Below are 17,104 nucleotides of genomic sequence, written 5' to 3'. Positions count from 1 at the left end.
TCCCATGGTGTTGAGGCAGAAGATGTGTGTTAGTAAGCAAGGAGAGACATTGTCCATCTCTGCTCCATTTCAGAAAGCCAGGTGAGTTTTGGTGGAGGTGATCAGAGGAATGGGACAGACTTTTAGGAGCTTGGAGTTATCAGTATGACTGTGGCTCAGACTACAGATGAAATAATGAATAATAACCCCGCTCCAGCACAGTGGTACAGAAAGAGAATGGATCCCATATCCCAACTTCCAAATTCCTTTTCCCCAGTTACCTCAGGGCTCTCCAACTGTTCTGTGACTGACCCCTGTCAATGTCTCTGACAATATTGGGTCCAATTTCACTGAGTCCCACCTCCAGACTCATTGCAAGCTGACTCCCCTGTTCCGGCACACCTGGAAGGGGTTATCATTAACTACTGAGGCTCCCCTCTTTGGGATATCATTGCAAATACCTACTACTTCTAATGCAAACCCATTTAGAGCAAAAACAGAGACATCAAGCTGTTGCTGATTGTATCACATGCATCAACATGATCAACTAAGAAACTAGATGTGTGTTTAATACCAAATATATGCTGCCCGTTCACTTACCAGCTATAACCACAGAGTGCTTTTGTTGATATTTTGCTAATTTTATTATAATATGCAGATTTCTAAATATGTTTGTAAGTGCAAACCCATTGGTAATATTCTCCAGTAATTCATGCTCTTTGGATTGCTTTTTCACTTCTGTGGACTGGCTTTGTGATATAAGCTGTTTGTACGTGTGAGGAATGTTTAATCATAGAATCGTTTAGGTTGTAAAAGACCTTTAAAATCATCAAGTCCAACCATTAACCTAACACTGCCAAGTCCACCACTAAACCATGTCCCTAAGCACCACATCCACATGTTTTTTGAATACCTCCAGGGATGGGGACTCAACCACTTCCCTGGGCAGCCTGTTCCAGTGCCTGACCACCCTTTCGGTGAAGAAATTTATCCTAATATTCAATCTGAACCTCCCCTGGCACAACTTGAGGGCGTTTCCTCTTGTCCTATCGCTTGTTACTTGGGAGAAGAGACCAACCCCCACCTCCCTACAACCTCCTTTCAGGTAGTTGTAGAGAGCAATAAGGTCTCCCCTCAGCCTCCTCTTCTCCAGGCTAAACAACCCCAGCTCCCTCAGCCACTCCTCATAAGACTTGTGCTCCAGACCCTTCACCAACTTCGTTGCCCTTCTCTGGACACGCTCCAGCACCTCAGTGTCTTTCTTGTAGTGAGGAGTCCAAAACTGAACACAGTATTCGAGGTGCAGCCTCACCAGTGCTGAGTACAAGGGGACAATCACCTCCCTGGTCCTGCTGGCCACACTATTTCTGACGCAAGCCAGGATGCCATTGGCCTTCTTGGCCACCTGAGCACACTGCTGGCTCATATTCAGCCGGCTGTCAACCAGCACCCCCAGGTCCTTTTCCGCCAGGCAGCTCTCCAGCCACTCTTCCCCAAGCCTGTAGCGTTGCATGGGGTTGTTGTGACCCAGGCACAGGACCCAGCACTTAGCCTTGTTGAACCTCATACAGTTGGCCTTGGCCCATGGATCCAGCCTGTCCAGATCACTCTGTAGGGCCTTCTTACCCTCCAGCAGATCAGCATTCCTGCCCAGCTTGGTGTCATCTGCAAACTTCTGAGGGTGCGCTCGATCCCCTCATCCAGATCATTGATAAAGATATTAAACAGAACTGGCCCCAGTACTGAGCCCTGGGGAACACCACTCGTGACCGGACGCCAACTGGATTTGACTGCATTCACTACAACTCTTTGGGCCCAACCAGCCAGCCAGTTTTTTACCCAGCGAAGAGTATGCCCATCCAAGCCATGAGCAGCCAGTTTCTCCAGGAGAATGCTGTGGGAGACAGTGTCAAAGGCCTTACTAACGTCCAAGTAGACAACATCCACAGCCTTCCCCTCATCCAGTAAGAGGGTCACCTTGTCATAGAAGGAGATCAGGTTAGTCAAGCAGGACCCACCTTTCATAAACCCATGCTGACTGGGCCCGATCCCCTGGTTGTCCTCTACGTGCCATGTGATGGCACTCAGGATGATCTGCTCCATAACCTTCCTTGGCACTGAGATCAGGCTGACAGGCCTGTAGTTCCCTGGATCCTCTTTCCGGCCCTTCTTGTAGATGGGCATCACATTTGCTAACCTCCAGTCAACTGGGACCTTCCCAGTTAGCCAGGACCGCTGATAGATGATGGAAAGTGGCTTGGTGAGCACTTCTGCCAGCTCCCTCAGTACCCTTGCGTGGATCCCATCTGGTCCCATAGACTTGTGTGGGTCTAATTGGTGTAGCAGGTCACTAACCATTTCCCCTTGGATTATGGGGTCTTCATTCTGCTCCCCATCCCTGTCTTCCAGCTCAGGGGGCTGGGTACCCCAAGAACAATTGGTCTGACTATTAAAGACTGAGGCAAAGAGGGCATTAAGTACCTCAGCCTTTTCCTCGTCCTCTGTCACTATGTTTCCCCCCGCATCCAATAAAGGATGGAGATTCTCCTTAGCCCTCCTTTTGTTGCTAATGTATTTACAGAAACATTTTTTATTGTCTTTTACGGCAGTAGCCAAATTAAGTTCTAGTTGGGCTTTGGCCCTTCTAATTTTCTCCCTGCATAACCTCACAACATCCTTGTAGTCCTCCTGAGTTTCCTGCCCCTTCTTCCAAATGTCGTAAACTCTCCTTTTTTTCCTGAGTTCCAGCCAAATCTCCCTGTTCAGCCAGGCCAGTCTTCTCCCCCACTGGCTCGTCTTTCGTCACATAGGGACGGCCTGCTCCTGTGCCTTTGAGACTTCCTCCTTGAATAACATCCAGCCTTCCTGGACTCCTTTGCCCTTCAGGACTGCCTCCCAAGGCACTCTGTCAACCAGGCTCCTGAACAGGACAAAGTCTGCCTTTCTAAAGTCCAAGGTAGCAGTTCTGCTGACCCCCCTCCTTACTTCTCCAAGAATCGAAAACTCTATCATTTCATGGTCACTATGTCCAAGATGGCCTCCGACTGTTGCATCACCAACCAGTCCTTCTCTGTTCACAAAGAACAGGTCCAGCGGGGCGCCTTCCCTAGTTGGCTCCCTCACCAGCTGTGTCAGGAAGTTATCTTCCACACACTCCAGGAACCTCCTAGACTGTTTCCTCTCCTGTCCAAGGATTCTTCTCCCCCTTTGAGACAGATGTACCCCATCTGTCGCCAGCAGGCCTGGTGTCGTGTAAACTGACCCACGATCAAAAAACCTGAAATCCTGCCAGTGACACCAGGCTCAGAGCCAGGTATTGATCAGCTGGGTCTTCCTGTTTCTTCCCTCATCATTCCCTGCAACTGGAAGGACAGAAAAGAACACTACTTGTGCTCCTGAACCCTTAACCACTCGTCCCAAGGCCCTGAAGTCTCTCTTGATTGCCCTTGGACTTCTAGTTGCAACTTCCTCACTGCCTACCTGAAAAACCAATAATGGGTAGTAATCTGAGGGCCATACCAGGTTAGTAAGCTTTCTCTTCACGTCTTTAACCTGCGCCCCAGGGAGGCAGTAGACTTCCCTAAGAAGTGGGTCCGGTCAGCATATTGGGCCTTCTGTTCCCCTCAGAAGAGAGTCTCCTATGACAACAACCTATCTTTTTTTCTTTGTGGAAGCTGTTTTGATGCAGGGTGTAGGCCGACTTAACCTTGGCGACACCTCCGAGCTGGATGTGCCATCATCCCCATCATTGTTTGGTTCCACTTGCAGAGCCTCATACCTGTTATGCAAGGGCACCTCAGAAGGTGGGGCAGTCACAGAGGAGACATGCCTGCAGGGTAGGTCTTACCCCCTGCAGGCAGGAACTTGTCACCATTTCTCCCTATCCCTTAAGTCACTGTGTTCAGCCAGGTGGAGAGAGGATAGGGAGTCCTCCATATCATGTGTCCTGTCTGCCTTTTGGGCCTGTCTCAAGGAAGGTAGGGTGCAATTCCAGTAGTTTATCTTTCTCTCAGACTCCCTGATACTCCTCAGCCTACTCACCTCCTCCTGGAGCTCTGTCACTAAGCAGAGGAGCTCCTCTACCTGGGCACACCTCCCACAGGTGTGCTCACTGCTGCCATCCGATACTGGCATAAGAGTAGGGCATACCCTGCAGCCTGACACCTGGGTGGCAGCATGTTCCCGCCGGAGTTCTCTCTGGGCAGTTGTGTCAGTTGTGGTGGGTGCGGAGACCAGCGAGGCCGTGGCTTTCTGCTAAGCGGAGACCATTGCTCTCTGGTCGAGCTGGCAGAGCTTCAGTGCCCTTCCACGCAAACTGCCACGCCCTATTTGTCTGCCCTTTTCGCAGCGCTCCCTATGGGCTTCCTTTATACGTGTGGGGGGCTTGGTCACTGTTGCTTCTGGCCCCGCTCAGGTCTTGTTAGCTGTTGTCGCGCGAGCTGCGGGCTCCTGGCGGCTCTCTCAGCTCCCCTGAGGCTCCCCGGGATCGGGAAATCTCCCTGTGCACCGCGCTAGAGCGCTCTGCTGCTGATCGTGCCGGCCCCGGAGCTGCTCGCCTCAGCGACTGAGGCCTAATTTTAACATGCTAGAGTTGAATTAAAACAGGCTAAATAATTATTTTACAAAGGCAGAATCTTGACATTTTTGTTACAGAATGCAGTAATCTATGTGAACCTGTTTTCCTAGGAAATCATAGAAGTGTTGGAGGCAGTGTTACATTTGAAGGTCATAAGCTTTAATGTTTTAGAAGCCCGTTATTTCAGGGTGATGTCTTTTCTTTCTTTGCTGTAAACTAAAACTAAAATCTTCTGTAGCAAAACAAGTCTTGATAAAGATTTGTAATTTTATTTATTCATTTATTTATTACTTCAAAGTCTAGATTGATCAGTAGTAGGTAGTGGCTTATAATACTACAAAATATAACTGGATTGTTGACACTTTAGTTTTTACAAATGAAAATGAAGCATTATTGCCTTTGACAGAAATAAATCAAGACTAATTGCCTTAGAACGTGGTTGCTTTAGCTCTTACTGTAATGTAAAATATGGAGTTTTTGTGAGACAAGGGAGAGAGTTTCTTTCCTTTTTTATTTCCTGATTTAAATAGTTTCAAAACTATAACATTTTTTAGGGATATTTCCCTCACTATGAGCGTTTCCTATGGCTTCAGTATAAGATGGTACCAAGAAAGGAGAGACCAGATTGGTAGAGAGGAAAGCTGTGCCTTTCTTCAGTATTCTTTTTTTATTATATGGACTGAGCTTTCTGGAGTAGCTCATAAAACATTTCTCAAAGATGTTCAGCACTCTGTCCTTAGCATCAAACATATGTTTTATTTTCTTGGTGTTTCTCTAATTGCTTTTCTTTTTCTTCTCCTTTTTGAACTGTGCAGAGTAAATGTCCAGCAGACAGCACTGACAGTTTGGGGAAAACAGCTTTACATTATGCAGGTAACAACTTTGTTGAAAGTTTGTACTGTCTATTTTGTTGTGCTTGATATTCCTAGCTCTTCAGCCTGGTGGAGCTTTTTAGGCTCTAATTGCATAAATCTAGTGACTCCACCTGATGGTTTACAAATTTCAGGTATTTTTTTAGATAAATACTGTGAATACTGAATTTCAGTTACAGTTAACAAGTTCACACTTGCAAGTGCAGAGCTATTGTAATACTTAAGATTAGGTTGATTCTGATTTCAGTCCTTGAAGATTATATCTTCTCATGCTAATTTGGACCATGAATATTGGCTATATTTTTGCATACAGCTTGCTGTTCATGTTTCAGTCTTTCTCTCCTTCCTTCTTAAAACAGAGAAATACAGTTTAATTTGTTTTTCTTAGACCCTGCTGTAATGCTGCAGTATTGCAAGTGGAAGTGCAGAACACAAATTTTGAAAATGGGGTTTAATGGAGTTTCTTGCTTGTCTTTTTTTCTTTTTCTTTTTTTCTAGCTGCATGTGGTTGTCTTCAGGCAGTTCAACTTTTGTGTGAACACAAATGTCCAATTAATGTCAAAGATTTGGTACGTACCTCTTCTCCCATTGTGTACTTCAAAGCTTTTACCACCCTCCACTCCAGTCAATCTCAGGTGCAGCAGTTCAAAGCAATACTATGCTTATATTTCTTCTTGGATTTCCCTGGCAGAGAAAGTTCCTTTTGCAGCTTGCTATAGCAGAGGTGGGGAAGTACTTCACAATCTAATACATTAGTGGCAGGATTTGCTGCTCATTAAATTGAGGCATTGGTACAAGTAGCTAGAATCAATTCTGATATATTCAAAACATGATTAAAAGTCTTCCCATTGACTCCAGTAGGCTTTGGAAAAGGCCCATTATGTGGCCAAGTGCTGTGAAATGCTCACAAAGGTGGTCAAGCACTGGAACTGGTACCCAGAGAGGTCATGTTGTCTCTGGCTTTGGAGATGCTTAAAACTTGACTGAATGAGTCTCTGAGCAATGTACTGTAACTTGAAGTTTGCCTAGCTTTGGATTGAGGGCAGAGGGGGAAAAACCCCAGATGACCTCTAAAGGTGTCTTCCAACTAAGTTATTCTGTGATTATGTGAAATTTTGTATTTTTGTCTTGTAGTTAGTAAAATTATCATTTTTGTTGTGGAGCTACGTAAAGGTATTCTGTAGTTCCAAAATCATGTTATAGCATTAAGCAAACAGCAAAGGGAGTACAGACAGCAAAAAGCATGCTAATGCTTTGCATCCCCCATGGTCAAAGAAGTAATTAAAGTAAACCCAGCTACATTTATGGTACACGAGAAAAATGTAATGATAGCACCTTGTTTGTGCTATGTAGAAGGAAAGTTTGTAGCTGACCTTTAAATCTCAGAATGATATTTGTAAGTGGATGGATTATTGTTCATAGTTGTTTTGGTTTTTTTTAAATGCATCCATAGAATGGGAACATACCTCTGCTGCTTGCAGTACAAAATGGTCATACAGAAGTCTGCAAATACCTTCTGGATCATGGAGCAGACATCAACACCAGAGATAAAAATGGAAGGTACAACAGGTTAACATGTTAATTCTTCCCCAAAGCTGACTATCAAATTAAACTCTCTTTCCAAATACTTCTCCCCAAAGCTGACTATCAAATGAAACTCTCTTTCCAAATCCTTCCCAAAATAGTTCTTGTTATGTGAAATAATGCCTCCTTTACTAGACAGCATATCCTGATTGTTGAGAAGGCTTACAGAATTCTGCCTAAAGGGAAAGGTGAAACAGAAACTATGCAACTATAAAACTAGATGTGCCTGTAAGACTTTTTTTTTTTTTTTCCTTTGGGCTACCAGAGCAGTAAATCCCATTTTTAAATAATTCCTACAAAGATCTGATTGATAGCACTTACCCACACATCACTTTGTACGTGTCCCAGTTTTAAATGCTGCTCTCTTCTTGGCGTGAGTTAGTTTCTCCAATTTAAATCCTAAAACTGTTACTTAGGAGCAACATCCGTGGAGGGTTCTTTTTTCTGCCATAATGCAGCCACAGCAGCAAAAGAAAAATACAGTAAAGCTATATAGTGGAGATTCTGTCGTCTTAGAAGGTGCCATTTAGAGATTTGTTGCATTAATAGTGTGTCAGAAAACTGTTTTTAAGAAGCAACATTCTTATAATGAAAAATTCACTTGTTTTGATGATATTGGTGAAGTTCAGGAGTCTTTGAAAATTATGTACTGTTTTATAAACAGTTAGTTAAACTGTGAAGGTAAAGCAGGATGCTGAGAAGACTTGGCACTTACACCTGATAGCAGTCTTGATTATTTTATGTGACACAATGCCCATATTGTTCTTTGGCAACAACTGGGAGGATAAGACTGGGCCCTAACTTGTTTTTAATCACTCCGAAGTTTATTAGTGCACTCTTTGTTTTAAGTTGTCTAAAGAAAACCCCTTTGTCATCTTGGTTGATTTAAATGGCCTCATCGGTGCTTTGAACCTGAGGTGCTCCCCACTGGGACCTCTGCCTTCCCCTCACTCACTCTACTGTTTAATCAACAGACAGTGTTAAGAGTTTCTAGTTTAATTGGATGAAGGTGTTTCTGTCACAGATAGTACAGGCTTGCATTTTTGTATTTGCTTTTTTAAGGAAGTACTGTGTGTAGAAGCAAGGAAAAGGATATAACATGGAATATACCGTTTTACTTCTTACTTTCCTTCTGGTAAGGAGAGTGACTACTCTTGCATCTCCTGTTCACAAAAGTAGTTAAGTTTTTACTGAAAAAGGAGAAGCCTTATTGGGAGAGAAAGGGGAGAACCTTTGAAAACAGCATATTGTATTGGGTTTGCATGGCAAGGTTTTGGTAGTGGGGGGCTACAGGAGTGGCTTCTGTGAGAAGATGCCAGAAGCTTCCCCTACGTCCAAGAGAGCCAGTGCCAGCTGGCTCCAAGATGGACCCACTGCTGGCCAAAGCTGAGCCAATCAGCAACGGTGGTAGCGCCTCTGTGATAACATATTTAAGAAGGGGAAAAAACTGCTGCGCAACAGCAGTCGGAAGAGAAGAATGAGAATATGTGAGAGAAACAACTCTGCAGACACCAAGGTCAGTGAAGAAGGAGGGGGAGGAGGTGCTCCAGATGCCGGAGCAGAGATTCCCCTGCAGCCTGTGGTGAAGAGCATGGTGAGGCAGGTTGTCCCCCTGCAGCCCATGGAGGACCCCACGCCCGAGCAGGTGGATGTGCCTGAAGGAAGCTGTGACCCAGTGGAGAGCCCGCGCTGGAGCAGGCTCCTGGCAGGACTTGTGACCCCGTGGGGGACCCATGCTGGAGCAGTCCGTTCCTGAAGGACTGCACTCCGTGGAAAGGACCCATGCTGGAGTAGTTCCTGAAGAACTGCAGCCTGTGGGAAGGACCCAAGTTGGAGAAGTTTGTAGAGAACTGTCTCCTGTGGGAGGGACCCCACGCTGGAGCAGGGGAAGAGTGTGAGGAGGAACGAGGGGCAGAGACAACATGTGATGATGAACTGACTGCAACCCCCATTCCCCGTCCCCCTGTGCCATTTGGCGGGGGGAGGAGGTAGAGAAATCAGGAGTGAAGTTGTGCCTGGGAAGAAGGGAGGGGTGGGGGGAAGGTGTTTTAAGATTTGGTCTTATTTCTCATTACCCTACTCTGATTTTGATTGGTAATAAATTAAATTTCCTCGAGTCAAATATGTTTTGCCCATGACTATAATTGGTGAGTGATCTCTTCCTGTCCTTATCTCGACCCACAAGCCTTTTGTCATGTTTTCTCTCCCCTGTCCAGCTGAGGAGGAGGAGTGATAGAGCAGCTTGGTGGGCACCTGGTGTCCAGCCAAGGTCAACCCACTACACATGTCTAATTTCATATCACTGTGAAAGTGTTATCCAAGTTACCACTCAGCACTACTTTTTAGCACAGCACTGCAACAGTCATCACTTCTCCAGGGCTCACCTATTACAGGGAGTATGTTTAATTCGTCAGTGCAATAATTATTTTAATATCTAGTAAACATTGTCACTGTAGCAACTTTTTGATTTCATGTCTGCACTGAGAAATGTGTTTGCCAGTGAACTTGACCAACCTATTATGTATGTTTTCACACTGAGAAGGGAGAATTCTGTATTAATATTATATGAATTAAAAGTGATAATATAGGATGCTTGAAAGGTGGGGGTTTCTGTATGTTTGTTATTATTCTATACGTCTCTTATGATCCCTTCAATTCATTGAGGAAAAACAGATGCAACATATTAGGAAAACGCTCCTTCTGGATGTTACCCTTACTCTAGGATCTGGCACTGTCTAGCTGCCCTGAGTTGGAGAGGGAATTGATCATGCTCTAATGAACTTTTTTTTTTAACTGAGTGGCTCAGGATTTGAGGTCAAACCAACCTCTCAGTTTCATTGAAGAGATTTGAGATTTATTTGGCTTTTTGGTTGAAATCTGTTTGTCTGTTTTACCTTAAAAGCAACATGTGAAGGACAGCAGCAATGAAATCATAGAATGGTTTGGGTTGGAAGGGACCTTAAAGATCATCTAGTTCCAACCCCCCTGCCTTGGGCAGGGATACCTTCCACTAGATCAGGTTGCTCAAAGCCTCATCCAACCTGGCCTTGAACACTTCCAGGGAGGGGGCATCTACCACCTCTCTGGGCAAACTGTTCCAGTGTCTCACCACCCTCATAGTAAAGAATTTCTTCCTAATATCTAATCTAAATCTCCCCTCTTTCAGTCTAAAACTGTTACCCCTCATCCTATCACTACACTCCCTGAGAAAGAGTCCCTCCCCATCTTTCCTATAGGTCTCCTTTAAGTATTGAAAGGCTGCTATAAGGTCTCCCTGGAGCCTTCTCTTCTCCAGGCTGAACAACCCCAGCTCTCTCAGCCTTTCCTCATAGGAGAGGTGTTCCAGCCCTCTGATCATTTTTGTGGCCCTCCTCTGGACCCTCTCCAACAGGTCCATGTCCTTCCTGTGCTGAGGACCCCAGAGCTGGATGCAGTGCTCCAGGTGGGGTCTCACCAGAGCAGAGTAGAGGGGCAGAATCACCTCCCTTGACCTGCTGGCCAGGCTTCTTTTGATGCAGCCCAGAATACAGTTGGCTTTCTGGGCTGCAAGCGCACATTGCCGAGTCATGTTGAGTTTCTCATCAACCAACACCCCCAAGTCCTCTTCCTCAGGGCTGCTTTCAATCCATTCTCCACCCAACCTGTATTTGTGCTTGGGATTGCCCTGACCCAGGTGCAGGACCTTGCACTTGGCCTTGTTGAACTTCATGAGGTTCGCATGGGCCCACCTCTCTAGCCTGTTAGGGTCTATCTGGATGGCATCCCTTCCCTCCAGCGAATCAACTACACCACTCAGCTTTGTGTCATCCGCTGTCCATGTCCCTGACAAAAATGTTAAATAATACTGGTCCCAATATGGACCCCTGAGGGACACCACTTGTCACTGATCTCCACCCAGACGTTGAGCCGTTGGCCACAACTCTTTGAGTGCAACCATCCAGCCAATTCCTTATCCGCCAAGTGGTCCACCTGTCAAATCCATATGTCTCCATTTTAGAGACAAGGATGTTGTGCGGGACAGTATCCAATGCTTTGCACAAGTCCAGGTAGATGACATCAGTCACTCTTCCCTTATCCACCAATGCTATAACCCAATCATAGAAGGCCACCAAATTTGTCAGGCACGATTTGCCCTTAGTGAAGCCATGTTGGCTGTCACCAATCACCTCTCTGTTCATCATGTGCCTTAGCATAGTTTCCAGGAGGACCTGCTCCATGATCTTGCTGGGCACAGAGGTGAGATGGACCGGCCTGTAGTTCCCCGGGTCTTCCTTTTTTTCCTTTTTAAAAATGGGGGTTGTTTCCCATTTTCCAGTCACTGGCAACTTCACCAGTCTGCCACGACTTTTCAAATATGATGGATAGTGGCCAGTTCCCTCAGGACCCTTGGATGCATCTCATCAGGTCCCATGGACTTGTGCACCTTCAGGTTCCTTGGGTGATCTCGAGCCTGATCTATGGTGGGCATTCTTCATTCTCCCAGTCCTTGCCTTTGGATTCTGTGAATTGGGTGGCATGGCTAGAGCACTTGCTGGTGAAGACTGAGGCAAAAAAGTTGAGTACTTCAGCCTTCTCCATGTCAGTTGTAGCCAGGTCTCCCGTTTCACTCATTGTGGGGGTACAGTTTCTTTCATCTTCCTTTGTTGTCCTATATACCTGAAGAAACCCTTCTTGTTATTTTTTACGTCCCTAGCCAAGTTCAGCTCCAGCTGTGCCTTGGCTTTCCTGATCCCCTCCCTGCACTCTCAGGCCATATCCTTATTATCTCCCCAGGATGTATATCCCTGCCTCCACTGCCTATGCATTTTGGTTTTGCGTTTTAGCTTGGCTAAGAGGTCCTGCCTCCCCTGCCCAACTTCTTGCACGTCAGGATTGAGAGCTCTCATGCCCTAAGAAAATTGTCTTTAAGTATCTCCCAGCTCTCATTCGCTCCTTTGCCTCTGAGGGCAGTTTCCCAAGGGATCCCACGCACTAGCACCCTAAACAGCCAAAAGTTTGCCTTTCTGAAGTTTAGGGTCCTGACTCTACTTTTTACCTGTCTTGTACCCCTCAAGATTGAGAATTCTACCAGGGCATGATCACTGCAGCTTGGGCTACCTCCAGTCTTGAACTCTCCGATAAGTTCTTCCATATTAGTGAGCAACAGATCCAGCAGTGCCTCTCCTCTGGTTGGGCTCTCCATCACCTGTACTAGGAACTTGTCCTCAACGCACTCCAGTAGTTTCCTGGACTGCTTGCAGTTCACTGTGCCACTTTTCCAGCAGATGTCCAGGTGGTTGAAGTCCCCTATCAGGATCAGGGCCTGCAAGCATGATGTTTCCTGCAGTTGAAGAAAGAACTCTTCATCAACCTTCTCTTCTTGATCGGGTGACTTGTAGTAGACACCAACCACAAAGTTTCCTTTGTTGTACTACCACTTGCAGAGCTGTAATTGGAGTGTGGCAGTGAGATTTGATAGTCTGACTTAATCCTGCAGCCATTTCTATCTATGAGTCTCCTCTTAAAGTCGGGAACCCGTTTTTAGAAACGTTTGGAGACATGTGCAAAGCAAGCCAGATCTTTGCAGAATGTCCAGCTGGGGAGTATGGGGAAGAGGGGGAGGGGCAGACAGGTGTTTGTAAGGAGAAACAACAGTTACATGTATGTGTCAATACACATTAATAAAATCTTAGACTTTATTGCGCAATAACTGTCACACTTTTTTCCTGAAAAAATGAGCTGCTGCTTAAAGAGTACAGTCTTGACACTTACTCTGCATTTGTTTTGTCCAGAACTGCTTTGATGATGGCTTGTGAAGCTGGTAGCCTTAACATGGTGGAAGCCTTCCTTAGGAAAGGTGCAGATGTCAGTTTAGTAGATGTCTTTGAACAGAATGCCCTGCATTACTCCAAGCTCTCCAAGAATACAGGGATCCAGAACCTCCTATCATCAAAGTTACCTCAGGATGTGGGTATGTAAGAGATGACGATCTGCAGTTTGTCACTTCTTGAATTGGCTACATGTATGTTTAGCAATGAACAAATTTACTTCATGAGGTAGCCTGAAAAATTTCAAAAGCCATCTTCAAGATGGTCTGGCTGAGGCTTCCCAAAAGCAGGAAAATGTGGTCTTTGCCATAGATGGTAATAATTAGCATGGGATAAAGCACTGAGCAGGGCAAAAACAGATGTTTTGGAGAAAGAAAAGGTAAGCTGATGTAGCAGCATCATGAAGTCTTGCATACAGTTTGGAATAGATTCTCTTTTATTATGTGAAAGAGTAAGTGGAACATATAGCTCCTCAGTAGAGGGGTTGGAGAAGGAACTAGTGCAGACAGAGGGCTTTATGGTCAAACTAAGATGGATTTCTAAAGTAGGAAGCTAATGTGCAAGAATGGTGTGAGACTATAGTAGAATAATAATTGTCACAACCCTTCGAATTTTATCTCAGTATGAAACGCTAAAAGCGGCAGAGAAAGGATATGGTTCAAATGGAATTTGGAAATTAAAGCATGTTTCTCAGATTTCAGACAGGAATTAAAAAACAAACAAGGCATTTATGGTGTGGGAAGTAGAGCTGAGAGATGGGTTAGGAATGGCAAATAACTTTTTCTTTGATAGCTGTTCTTAATTCCATTTCTTTTTTGCTTCACAGATACAAAGTCACCGACAAAAGCAAAGCAGGTATTTGTCCTTTTAGTTTTAAAAATACTCGGGCTATATAGGCTTGTAACTTAAGAAAAAACAGTAATTGACATGACTAGAAGCACTAGTAAATGTCACTGTGAGATGTACTGCCATCGACTACTCTGTAACGTGAAAGGTTTTTGTTGCTTAAGAAACGTGTTTCAGGAACATCACTTTTAGACTTAGCTTCTCTCTGTAATAGCAGCCAGCACCCTCAGTGAGAAAAGGAAGGAAGGATGTATGTGTATGCACACGTGTGCCAAGAAGATAATCCACTTTTCTCATGTGTAATGCAGGATCTTGGCTCTTGGACTCCCTATCTCTTCAAACTGTAGAGAAGATGATCTAGAAAAGTTCTCTGTTTCCAAAACACATAATTAAAGGTTTGTCATAGTTTAACCCTAGCCAGCAAATAAGCACCACGCAGCTGCTCACTCACCCTCCCCCCCTTACCCCAGTGGGATGGGGAGAATCAAAAAAAGAAGTAAAACCCATGGGCTAAGATAAAGACAGTTTAATAGGACAGCAGAAGAAAATAATAATAAAAGAATATACAAAACAAGTGATGCACAATGCAATTGCTTACCACACACTGACTGATACCCAGCCCATCCATGAGCAGCAATCACTACCCCCTGGCCCACTCCCCCCAGTTTATATACTGAGCATGACATCATATGGTATGGAATAGCCCTTTGGCCAGTCTGGGTCAGCTGTCCTGGCTGGGCCCCCTCCCAGCTTCTTGTGCACCTGGCAGAGCATGGGAAGCTGAAAAGTCCTTGACTAGTATAAGCATTACTTAGCAACAACTAAAACATCAGTGTGTCATCAACATTATTCTCATCCTAAATCCAAAACACAGTACTATACCAGCTACTAGGAAGAAAATTAACTCTCTCCCAGCCAAAACCATGACAAGGTTATACCTGGTTACATCTTACTGGAGACCCCCACCTGTGAGAATCTCAGCAGGTTTAGGCAATTAAATAAGTTTCTTACATTTTTTTATTTAGTATCATGATATCTTGGAGTGCAAGTATCTTGTAGACCTGCTGGTGGCTGGAAAGTGGATGAGGGTGCAATGCATTGGTTCATTCCTTCTCTGAGTGGAGAGGTGGGTTTTTCAGGGAGCTCAGGCAGAAGCTGATGGAGAGGAAAGATGGTAGTTGTTAAGAATTACATGACTGGACTATGTATGAATGGAAGTATTTAAGATCACTGGTGCTAAACCTATTGTCAGCTTCTGCTTTTTCACTAAAACTTGTTTGTTTTCACCAAAGCATGGATTACAAGGGGGCAGATTCTTATTGTCAGGCATGTTTAATATCTTTGTGTAAGTAGAGATGTAGTCTTTACATACATAGAAAAAAAAATGATAAGGCACTGCATGAGCTGCTAAAGTTGATATTAATGTGGGTTGTTGTTTTTTTTTTTTTTTTATAAAACAACTTGCTCGGACTTTACTAACCAAACTAACAAACCTACCTTTTCTGGCCGGTGAAACTTTCAGCATGATCAAGGCTCTAAATTAAGTTCAGAAAGAAGTGGAACTCCAAAAAAACGCAAAGCCCCACCTCCTCCTCTCAGTCCTATTCAGGTAAAGAAAATACCAATTTTGAGATGCTTTTAGGGGGTGAAAAGCATTTTGAGCATTATGTGAATGATGTGGGCTGGATTTGTTCTGTCAATGTTATTTTATATGCCTGTCTTGCCATGAGTGCTTTTCCTGACATTAGGATGACACCATGAAAACACGTTGGTTAGGTTGACTAAGAAAATTGCTTGAAATATAGCATGATCTAAGATACAGCTGTACAAATTTTACTGTACAGTTGCTTCTTCCATCTAAAGTTGAAGGTCTTCTGGTTTTGCCGACTTCCATAAGTAAATAATTATGTATATTTTAAATATACATATATATGTACACATTATTATATGCATATATGCATATGAAAATAAAATAGTTAAATAGATTTATATAGTATCAAAATGCAGTTTAACAGTTAGATTTAATGTTAAACAGGAATGTTACCTGTATAGCAGCTATACTGCATATGTAATACTGACTCAGAAGAGCACTGAATAATTAGATCTGCTCTTTGAAACTAACCTAGAGTTGTGACTTATATTAGTGCAGGGAAAAGTACTCTTTAGTGTGTGTGTGTGTGTGTGTGTATATGGGCATGTGTTAGAGAGGTATACGTACATGTATGTATACATACATATTTATATAAAATCTTTTACAGCTTAGTGATTCGTTCTCTCCACACTCATCAACTTCAACTCCCATGACTGGAAAAGAGCAGGCTTTCTTTGCTGACCAAATGTGCAAGGTATCAAAGTTTTCTGTTCTTATTAAGCTTGGGGAAGGAAAGTCCCTTAATAATCTAGTTTGCTGACTGCAGAGTCTCCTGTGAATTAATTAGCTGAGTTTTAGGAACAAAAAGGAATCCAAATCTGTTTCAATGTAATTAATTTATAAAGCAAGTGTGGATTACTTTAATGTTTACTGAATATGTAAATAGAATTAGTCATAAATTAGTAAGCATTTAGGAATATGGTTATGAAAGTATTAATGCTGTGAGAGCTCATTACCTAATACCAGTGAAGTGCATGGCATTGTGCAATGCAAAAAGTAGAGACCCTTTCACCAAATACATCAGGGAAATGGATGTGTGTATTCTGTCTGATCTTTACCTTATGATATTGAAGATTTTTTTTTTTAATGCATCACAATATATTGCAATTATTTATCAAAAGGGCTGCAGCCTTCCAAACTATCTATGAGATAGTTGCCCATGTTTCATTAACATTTAATGAGAACTGGGCTATGGAACTTGAATGCCTTTAGCAGACCTTGAAATACTGGCCACGTGCTACAATTAAACAAGACCCCAGAAATAAAAGAAACCCACTTTGCCAGGCTTTATCCGGCAAGATCTATACTGTCTATGTCTTTGGTGAACTGTCCAACTTTACATCTGCTTTCTGTGAAAGTGTTTTCTTTTGGTGTCTCAGCAGGAAAAATTCAGCTCCTTGCATCGAGATAATAAAGACAGACTGAGTGACAGCACAACAGGTATGCAATAACACTTAATCCTTATTTTCATATTTGGTTAGGTGTTTTAGGTGGTGTGAAATGTTGAAATCTGATCAGAAATCCTCTGTGCCTTTCCGCTTAGAATGTGAGACACAATAAGTATTGGGAGTAATGTTTTGTAATTTCACTAGCAGCTCCCCACCAAAACCTCCTGCTTCTATTGGATGATCTAACACATTTTTTTGGGAAACAGTTTCTAGGAACAGTTCACTTGCTCACTACACTTAGTGGTCATGGGAGCAAACTGTTTAATTTGAAAGGTTAGAATAACTAACTAGCTAGCAGTTCATCTTTTTGAAAGCTTTTGAATCTTGTTTTTTTCTTCAAA

General features: G+C 43.7%; 1 protein-coding gene across 1 annotated transcript in view; it reads left to right on the top strand.

The window, feature by feature from the left end:
* LOC309601640 (ankycorbin-like) overlaps positions 1–17,104 on the top strand; it is a gene marked incomplete at its 3' end in the record, with an annotated part of 92,845 nt that overhangs the window by 70,650 nt on the left and 5,091 nt on the right. Inside the window, exons 6-13 of the mRNA XM_082334796.1 lie at positions 5,371–5,428; positions 5,926–5,996; positions 6,881–6,987; positions 12,783–12,961; positions 13,645–13,673; positions 15,187–15,273; positions 15,923–16,009; positions 16,698–16,755. Of these exons, the coding sequence (XP_082190922.1) occupies positions 5,371–5,428; positions 5,926–5,996; positions 6,881–6,987; positions 12,783–12,961; positions 13,645–13,673; positions 15,187–15,273; positions 15,923–16,009; positions 16,698–16,755 (676 nt within the window). The remainder of the gene's footprint in view (positions 1–5,370; positions 5,429–5,925; positions 5,997–6,880; positions 6,988–12,782; positions 12,962–13,644; positions 13,674–15,186; positions 15,274–15,922; positions 16,010–16,697; positions 16,756–17,104) is intronic.

The sequence above is a fragment of the Platalea leucorodia genome (genome assembly GCF_965183815.1).
Source record: "Platalea leucorodia genome assembly, chromosome: W".
Taxonomy (NCBI): domain Eukaryota; kingdom Metazoa; phylum Chordata; class Aves; order Pelecaniformes; family Threskiornithidae; genus Platalea; species Platalea leucorodia.
The sequence above is the reverse complement of the archived record's forward strand: the minus strand, read 5'-3'. Positions and strand labels throughout refer to the sequence as shown.